This window comes from Pieris rapae, chromosome 9 (genome assembly GCF_905147795.1).
Source record: "Pieris rapae chromosome 9, ilPieRapa1.1, whole genome shotgun sequence".
Classification (NCBI taxonomy): Eukaryota; Metazoa; Arthropoda; class Insecta; order Lepidoptera; family Pieridae; genus Pieris; species Pieris rapae.
Genome location: NC_059517.1, coordinates 4,866,613 through 4,876,669, shown reverse-complemented (window position 1 = coordinate 4,876,669; position 10,057 = coordinate 4,866,613). Strand labels below are relative to the sequence as shown.

The 10,057-nt window shown below is 33.2% G+C and overlaps 2 protein-coding genes across 3 annotated transcripts; both read right to left on the bottom strand.

Moving 5' to 3' along the window:
• Positions 1–848: 848 nt before the first annotated feature.
• On the bottom strand, positions 849–6,333 carry LOC111002769 (pollen-specific leucine-rich repeat extensin-like protein 2). Of its 2 annotated transcripts, none has more exons than XM_022272980.2 (3): positions 6,215–6,333; positions 3,074–3,176; positions 849–3,002 (listed from the first exon to the last, which is right to left on the bottom strand). In XM_022272980.2, exons 1-3 carry the CDS (start codon positions 6,218–6,220, stop codon positions 1,102–1,104), a joined length of 2,010 nt encoding a protein of 669 aa, XP_022128672.2. In that variant the 5' UTR covers positions 6,221–6,333; the 3' UTR covers positions 849–1,101. The 2 variants fall into 2 exon arrangements, with proteins under 2 accessions (XP_022128672.2, XP_022128673.2); XM_022272981.2 differs by having other exon boundaries at positions 849–2,987.
• Positions 6,334–8,277: 1,944 nt separating this feature from the next.
• On the bottom strand, positions 8,278–9,688 carry LOC111002747 (coiled-coil domain-containing protein 97). The gene has a single exon (XM_022272956.2). The coding sequence runs from the start codon at positions 9,540–9,542 to the stop codon at positions 8,508–8,510; it is 1,035 nt and encodes a 344-aa protein (XP_022128648.2). The 5' UTR covers positions 9,543–9,688; the 3' UTR covers positions 8,278–8,507.
• Positions 9,689–10,057: the final 369 nt, after the last annotated feature.

The following is a 10,057-nucleotide window of genomic DNA, read 5'->3' as shown; positions in this document are numbered from 1 at the left end:
TGAAATCTATTACATAGGTAGAATTCTTTTCTTAACATTTGCATTTTTTTAAGATGAAACAATGTGTTTTGTGCGATCATGGACAGCTCGTGCTAGACATGCTTGGATTGTTCAAAGAGGTTGCTATCAAATTCAAAAAGGTGATCTTCTGCCAAGGACGATGAATATACCAATGCGATCAATGTCTTGTAAAAATGAAAGGTAATTTTAATGAAATCTGTTTCAATTCGAGCTTATATTGCAGCGAAATAAAATGGCAGAATATTTGCAACACCTAATTTAGTATTTCTTTATTAGGTTCACAATTCACTTAAGTATTGTTTTATCATTTTTACAATCAAATTGTAAGTGTTTATTTTATGTAAGTCCTTATGTTTCACAGATTTCCAGAGGCAGATTACAAAGTGTGTTTTTGTCAAGCTGATTGGTGCAACTTAGGAACTTCAATTTATAAGTTTTCCAACACTTTTGGAGCTGTCATTTTCATTTTCTTTTGTACATATAATCTATTGAAATTATATTTTTATAATCTTCCGGTCACGAACTTATAGGTAATGTAAACTGCAATAAACGTTAACTTTATCGGTTTATAAGCAGCTTTCACTTTATCTAAGCTGCCTGCGTATATTTCTACGAAAAGGATGGTAAGAAGTGTGTGTGTTAGTGGGCCGCGTCCGCTGCACCGCATACATATTTTTTGTAGGCAAGTTAGTGTCAATGTGAGCCTACATATACGTAGTTGTCATTAAAAGAAATTTCATTTTAATACGCCAACAATAATTAATATTTTACTTCCACCATATAATAAAAGCAACAGGTTTATAAAAATATATCTTTATTGAGATGTCTATATGAAACTAAAATAAATAATATTATAAGTTTTTACTTAAAATAAAACTCCTGTCATTACTAATCAATATAAAATAAATAAACTGATGGTTATAAGTTCCTTCAAAAAACGGTGGGACTTAATTTTGTTAGGTTAGCATTAAAATTTAAAACATTCGCATAGTTTCTATAACAATTGTTATGTATAAAAAGTACCGATGTTATATCAAAGCTCGCAGATTTTATTTAAATACCAATTATATTGAGTCCGTCTTATCTTTTGGCTTCACTGTGGTCTTCATTATCTTCTTTAAGAGCATATTGAACGGCCGTACTCACATCACCCGTGATTGCTTTAGCAATAAATCCCGTTAATCCGGTGTTATTTTTTCGCGTCTCAAAAAAATTATATACCAACTCTTCAATAGTATCTTCGTCGATAGGTATGAGATCATTTATATCAATTTGTCGCCTATCACGCTTAATATGATTTTTCTTTGAAAAAGAATAGTTACTATCATCATTCTCTACGATACCTTTTCTGTAAATCTCTACAGGTACTTTACTTCCATCGCTGACATCATATTTAATTCCCACATCTGCTTCTTGGATTTCTATTGAACCAACACCAGCTTCTATTAAAGAAGTAAGATTTTGTGATCTGCTTTTTCTCCTGTTTTCTTTAATTTCAGTTTTCTTTAAATATTTGTCTTTTAATGGATGTAAATGTTTAACTTCCTGTGTTTCTTGTGGTTTAGTAATATCAAAGTCAGTAATAGAATTGGATGCAGGATTTGGCTGTGAGCCGTAAGTTTTTACCTTTGAGTGTCCCTGAATAATGAGATACATTGGTGAACTCTCCGTAGTAGACTTGTAAAGCACTGGTTCTATAGTGGTTGTCAATGGTGTTGTAAATCGCATGTGTAAATATGGGTCGATAGTTTGTGAAGGTTGATCCTCATGCAATAAGCCATTCAGGTGGTGCGGATTAATTTGGTGCCTGTAAGGTGGTACTGTGCTAGTCTGAAATGTATCAGGCGGTGGGGGATGCATAGTTTGCATTGCTTCCAATTTGAATGCTTCGGTGACGTGATCTTTAAAAACTTGTATGTTTTCTGATGCATGAGCATAAAGATTATCTTCTGGCCTTTCTGAATCTGCAACCATAGGCATTGACATCATAGCACCTAACATATCCACAGCACCAGCTTGTGATCTTACTGTAGTAGTTTCAGTGTCTGTGGTGGTTTCCCCAAAGTCAAAAGATGATTCAGTTGTAGCTTCACCTGAAGATTGTTCGTAATATGGCCAAGTTTCTTTAGAATCGCTCGTAGTTGATTTTGCAGGTGGTAAAGCAGTAGGTAGGAACGTTGGTGTAACTGTAGTGGTTTCTGAAATAGTTGGTTGTGTAGCCTCTGCATGTATGTTTGCAGCTGACGTACTATAGAATGAATGTGTAAGGAGGTCACCAATAAATTCTCTGTGTGGAATTAAATTACTCAAATCATTGTGGGTGTTTCTTTCGTTGAATGGTGTAGTTGGACCCCACCCGGCGTAGTCACTGCTTACTGTATTGCTAGGGTCGGTGTGAGTCTTGTTCGGTTCCGAAAACCACGTCTGGTTACTATCAGTTGCTTCATAGATAAGGTTAGCTTCCTGAAGAGCAAACGACGTTATTAATTCTGGCGTAGAAATTGTATACCTTGGAGGGAAAGTAGGCTCTATGTGTGTGGGTGGCGTCGGTCGTACAATTTTATTTTCTGGTGGAATAAATAAAGATGGTTTGTAGCCTACAGGAGGTGGTGGTGGTGGCACTAATATTGTCATTGGATAGTACTCTGTAAGTTTATATGAATAATCTTCATATTTAGGTGGCGGTGTGTTGCTTCTTTTTGGAGGCGTTGGCGGCCGGGAAGATACACTTGGTTTACGTGATGATACTCCCAACATTAAGACTTCGGATTTCTTTTCTGGGTAATGTTCTCTCTCGAGTCTGCTGTCATCAGCCCAGTAATGAACTCTCTCTAGCATAGGTGGCTCGTAGTCATATGTGGGGTCATTATGCAATGGGTCTCCGCGACCTGTTAGCGGTTTCCATTGATCGAAATCCATGCGAGGTGAGAAAATCGAAGCAATACTGCTCAGGCTTTCCCGTGGATCTGTAAAAACGGGAGCTAATTTTAAATGTTATACTAGATTACTTTTAAGAGTGTAAATAGTTTATATCTTTTAATTATATTGTTACCGGATATACTAGGTCCTGGTGTGTATTTAAACTGACGTGGACTGGGTTCAGCTGCGCCACCTCGTAGTAATAATATGATCATTACGATTAAATGGTTTCTTATCTGCAAGAGAAAATTTAAAATATTTATTTAGATTCATTTTATATTTTCTAAAACTTTTTTACTAAATATTTATGTTGTCATGTATATAATTTAAATTGAATATGGATAACCATAAAAACTGTTGTCAAAATAATTACACGACGCTGAATGCAATACTCGTATTTCATGTAATTAGAGCGGTGTTGGTTAGTAACAGTTTTTTTGGACATGCACCTCGTTAAAATACCAAGCGGCAAGGCAGGAAGAAAGACGAGCTAATTTAATATTATAACCATCCTCCTTCATGTATGCGAAATTCTTGACCTCGATTACAGAAAAACGTAGATAGTTAATGACTGAGTATGTCATGTTAACGAGCGGCAGCCTCTGTACTTTTAAATCGTTCCTAAAATCAAAAGGACAATAATGAATTATCCACGTTAAGTCGCAGCTTATTCAAAATAACGATATAGGTACATTCTTAGATTTAACTTGTATCCAGATTTCAAAATTACTATGGGCATAGTGTCCAGTTTTGTTTTTGAATTAACTATTACATCGCATACCTTCTTTACAGTACCTACCTACATTTCAGTTGATAGATTACACACTGAAGTGCAAATAACTAACTAAATGGTTTTGTTAATTATATCAAAAGTATTAGGAGATTTCTTCAGTCGCGCTCTTCATTTGTGATGGTCGTGTAAGGGGCGACGCAGAATATCCTTCACGGCAAAGTATTTCTCCTAATTTCACCATTAGTAATCGACTAGGACGTCGATTACCAGGACATTATGGAAACGCAATGCGCCGCAGTGAAAGCAACGCGTGCGACGAATCACTAATATTATGTTACATGACAGGAATCAGGCTGAAGCGTTTTGCATCTAATTAATCTTACCATTATTGTCCTTTCACTATCTGGTGACAAGTACCTACTACTGTTCTCTTAATGTCTTTCAACAATAAATGGACTGAAGCTCAGATACATTTGAAATATCTACCATCTAAGGTAAAATTTTAGACGATCGTTAAACGTAATATTGTAAAAATTATAAATATGTACATGGCAAAATATTATAAATATGTAAAAGTGTAGGAAGGCACTTTTACCAAAACACCAACAAATTATTTAAAAATGTGAGATATACGCATGTAAAACAAACATTTGTAGAGACAACTTTCCATTTCTAACGTACTAGATCCTCCACCGGATTGAAATTAATACCAATATCGGACGTTATTGTGGACAAGAGTGAAAACAGTGGTCTTATTAATATTCAGTTACACTATGTCAAGGTCTAGAAAGCATTGTTATAGTAAGATTAAACTTCTACCTGCGGCTTCACTTGTTGCGGTCTGGGATAAAAGATATATGAGCATTTAAAACATCTTATGCAAATGGATTTAGACTAATCTAGAATATTTGTAAGCCCCTTTAAAAGAGCATTATAAGTGCTTTATCAAAAATCAAATTAAACATAGGTCCAACATATATTTAATTATTAAATATATTGAGTCTACTACTTGAAATTTCTTTTCTATATCTTTTGATAAACATAGCTTGCTATATGTAATGATGATAAAAGTGGAGATCTCTGAGGTAATCATGCAAGCTTCAGTAATTCCAGTCTTAAAAGAAGAAGCTAGGTGGTTCTTACAACGACTAAGTGCATGCAATAGTTCAATGCTACAATTACCAAAGCATCATACCATCTGACCGATGTCCCTATTCTCTATTGCTTGTTTCAAAAATTTCTAGTATAGGAACGAGCAAGTTTGCAAGTTTTAAAGCATTTACACAGGTGTAGGTAATCTATGGAACTGCTAAGCCGATTTAAAATTACATTGACAAGGAAAAGCTATTATTTCTGATATCAGCTATAATGATATATTTGATTGCGAATTGTGATTGATATTTGTGTTTTCCCGTTGATAGAACTAAGATGTCGCGCGGACAACAATTAGTAGCTTTGTTTTAGTTATTTATTTCCGGTATTCTTACCCGATTTTATGACATTATAGTTTTGATAAAATAAGATAATTTTTAAAATTCATATATGGGACATCACAATAAAAATAAACATTTATTTTACTATAAAAAACGAAGAACGGCTTTTTAGTAAAACCATTGTCTGAAAGACAAAACATGTTCTTGTGATTTTAAATAATTACCTACAACAAACACACCTATAAAACTTGTAGCTATCTGTTTATTTGGCAGTGAAAGTTTTTGAGGCATTTATTTAATTCTCGCATTGATAGACGACACAAGGCGGCTGCGACGGGCTATCGAGTAGGCGTGGGAACCAAACGCGGAGACCGAGTGGCGCCACGGGCAATTTGACAACCACGATCACCTCCGATCTCTCACCGTCTTGGACCGAGTGCATTATTACCATTTATATAAATAGATTTTTATATATGATTAGAAGTATTTTTAACTGTTCTGTACTTATAACGAATTTCATATACAACAATGTTAAAAAAAACATAAACGTGTACAAAGTGGAATCAACAAGTTTAAATTTACCAATATATTGAAATAATTTTTCTACAATGTAGGTTTATGTTTAATTGATAACATCTGTGTGTTTGAGGTGTTCGTGTCGAGACTTAAGGCAGACTGGTCTGCCTAGGTGGCCGGGTGGTCCGTATTTTTTTTCAGAACGAACTTCTCGTTTCCTGGATATGATTTTTAAAAGTAAAGCCATTTAAATATTATTTAGTATTATTGAAATCTAAAACCCCATAGAACATCGTGGTTTAAAATTTTTTTGTACGACCAACAAACGTATTAAAAATACGTAATAGGAAGATAATATTTCCAGCATTTTCACAGCATATAAAAGCCTACCTTCTTTACGCAAATACTTCCAGTAAATACTTGCACCTAATCATTTTTATTGACTATTAACAAAATCGGAAAATTCTTGCTGCCTTTATGAACAATTACTTTTTGCCGCAAACATTGAATTTAATCAGCAATATGTTTCATATATACATAAGGAAGTATTTTTTAAGTTTATAATCAGCTTCAGATAAAAACGGTTACTTACAAACATATTGTATTTTCTTGATCAAAGCACTACACTTCACAAAGCCTACACAATGCTGTGCGCGTTTCCCGTGCGATGTCTGCGGGCAGTCTGAGTCCGACTGTCATAATGTATAGGTAGGACTCGATTACGATTTTCCAACCAATTGTCTTACATGTGGTAAGAAGGCTTAGCTTTATGGGTGATTGATTAATCGTTTCAGGCTATCAGTCATATGCGATTCATGAGAGCGCTTGGTAGAAAGTCAAAAACCTTAACATCCGTTTTACAGTTTTTATTATAAACAGTATGCTAATATAAATGCCTGGGTTCTTATTTTAATTTTCTTAAAGACTATCAAATTTAATACATAATAGGTATATAGCTATCAATAATTCAATAATACTAAATAAAACATACAGACTATTTACTTGTAAGCTTACAGTACACTACGATCAGTAACTAGGTTTTTTTAAATTATACCTAGGTATCTACCCAGGATGTAGGTACCTAATCGCGAGTATTTACTACCATTTTAATTATAAAGTCGATATAATAAGCACTTATTCTTGTTATACAAACATACCTACAATAAAATTATAAGAATATATTTAAAAGCATATTCATAGCTTTCTATATGTTACGTCTACATCAGCACTACGAAATATACGAACATATCATATATATCCTATAATAGGTTATATTCGAATATCAGAAATGAAATAAATATATTCCGTTTCCGTTTTACAAGTATATATACCGTTAATTCGTAAAGCATTGTATGTAAATTATGTTTACTAAATAATAAATAAATCATTTCCCTTGCGAGTTGTTTGACACTAAAATGACCTACTCGAACTGACCGCAGAACCTAGGCGATATCTCTATGTAAAGTAGTACGTTTGTTTGTTTGTAACTTAGAAGGTTCACGCTGAAGCTAAAAACCTTGATCTATTTGAGCTAATAATACGCGCCTACTTTAAAAAGCAATTACATACCTAGCAATGAAATGTGAGCAGTCCTGTAAATAAAAATCACGTTCTACCTATATATTTTTTAATGAATCATAATTATATAGATTTTAGTTGTTTCATTTACACAACATAATTATTATAAATTTATTGCGTAGACAAATGTAATCGGCAGGTGTTAAGGATGTTATAACTCATCAGGACCTATAATAGGACTGTTATTGATATTTTGTAATCAGTATTACTTTCTATTCTTTGATTGACTATTATGCATCTTACGTAACTACCAAACCTTTTTTTAATATGTAGGTCAGTTATATTTCTAATTATGTTTATTATATATACGTTATGGCGGCTTTATGCCCTTCAATTTCTTCAAATTCAAATTTCTTGACAGTTTAGTTTCAGTCAGACAAAAACATAGGTCAGCCTTTTGTGGCTGATCCACGCCGTCGTTTTCTTATGCTGGTGCCTTTACGATGTCTTCCTGCACCGTATGAGGAAGTGGCAATGGCGCGAATAGATCATTGAATCATTGGTGCATAGCCATGGTTCGGATACACGACCGCAGAGTTGAGAGTCGCGCGCTCACACATTCAGTATTTTAGCCTTAAAGGTAAGTTAATTACTTAAGTACAAAGGGGCTATTAGAGGGGACAAGAGACATCCGGAAAATTTCACTGACACCATGACATAGTTCTTATTTTCATATTTAGTTTAAAATCTAATGCTATTATATACATATATACCCTATAGCCACATAACCATTTTAGACTTCATAAATAATAAGTTAATGTTTTAAACTTTGTTTAGGTAGACTGATTAATAAACAACCTTATAACTGGATATAAGCTCAGAAATAAAAGATTAACTAACCATTGTAAAAAATGTGACCTTTAGTAATAGGGCTAGCTTTTCATTTTTCAATTATGTGACCTCTAAAATTTATTATTGATTTCTCTATCTAAGCCACCTGTTATGACAAACTGTCCTGTTACACTCCCATTGATAACATTAGTTATTATGAAATGGTCAATGTAATACAATAAACCTTTATATGGAAGACTTGGCTAGCACTCCATTGGTATATGCAGATCAAATTTATAGAAAATCTATTCTGTCAGAACTTTTAATGCCCACAATACTGCTCATAATACATACATCATGCATCTGAAGCTAGGTTGGTTAGTTGGATCAATAATATTACAACTGCTGACAACATTCATAACACATTTAAAATGAATTTTATGTTATGCATTTAAAAATAATTATGATCTGAACTGATAACACTTCAGTTACTACCTACATAAAAGTTTAAAACAACTTGATAGAAAAAATGCTATTTAGATAACAGTATTCTGTTTATTTGTAATATGTTTCATAAATAAATCTAATGGATCATCATGTTCATTGTAGTACTTCTTTGAGCTGTACTCCTGGACCAACGACATATGCTCTTCCAAAGTTTCACTATCATTCATCTCAGAATCAAAATATTTATCCTCTGCATCCTGAGATATTTGCTCTAGATCATCATAATCATCATTGCTGTCAACACTATTGTAATCAAAATCAATATCTCTTCCCTCTATAAAACTACTGTACATTTCCTGAAGAAATTCTTCTCTCAATAAATTTCTTTCATTTGCATCTATCATTGTCTGCTGTCTTTTTTCTCGAGTTATTTCAGCTCTTGTGTCAGGTATATCAAAATCTCCCCACCTTTTATTCTCAGACGAACTCTGATTTGATGGTTTTTGTGCAGTTGTGCTTGAGCTTGTTTCATCATTTTCCAAAAGCATTTGCACATTCTTAGTTTGTCTCATTTGATTTCTGTCTACTGTGTCAAGAATCAAACTAAGTAGTGTCAAGTTTTCATTGTCTGCTGAATCTCTGATTTGTATTTCTTCATCAGTTAAAAATTGGCCTATAAGTTGCTCATATAGTAAGGGATTTCTAAACATCATTTGTTTTTCACTAAAATAATCAGTAGTGTCTTGTAAATTTTGAAGTGCTTTATATCTTCTATTTCTCACTCTTTTGTTTCTACTTTCTTCTGAGTGGTAAAGTTTTAGGTGGGAAACACAATGTTTAAAAACATCATCTGTCTCATAAATATCCATATCTTCAAAATATTGTATATGGTTTGGACATAGAAATTTGCCATATTGAAGGAGGAAATCGGTGGGAGACTTTATGAAGACATTATAAGCATACTTTGTTTTTTCCACACTTCGGATATCCTTTTCATTGACGTGAGAATTTTTAAATGATACTTTTGCACATCTTACAAGGTAATCAATAATGTCATATATTGGGTCAAAGGCTTCTTCCTTGTATTCCTCCTCAGAATGAGATGTTAATGCTTGATTATCCATCTGATATTCTAATACATAATCGAAAAATATAATAATGACTTAAATTTTTGTAATACAATGAATACATACATCCACACAACACAGCTGACACTTGACAGTGAGTTCAGATTTAATAGAAAAACGAATTAAAAAAACGTAGACGGACTATGGTATACTCTATCTACGAAAAAAAGAAAACTACACATTGCGTTATACCATAGATTAAGTAGTATTACGAAACGTAATTACTACTACAAATGTATAAACCACAGACTATATAAAGCATGACAAACAACAAAAAATGCTATTCTATAATACAATTAATTTGATCGTATTTTGAAGTCTTCTAAGCATCGAGTTCCTGTACAGCCATCACATATAAAGACACAGAGGGTAAATTATAAATTTAGGTGTTTCTTTTACCCATACGCATTAGTCATAGTAATATTTTGAGTAAGACCGTAGATAGAGTATAGAACTAGATAAGCTTCTAAAATAACAATAATAACTAAAGAGAGAAGACATTAACGTGAAAT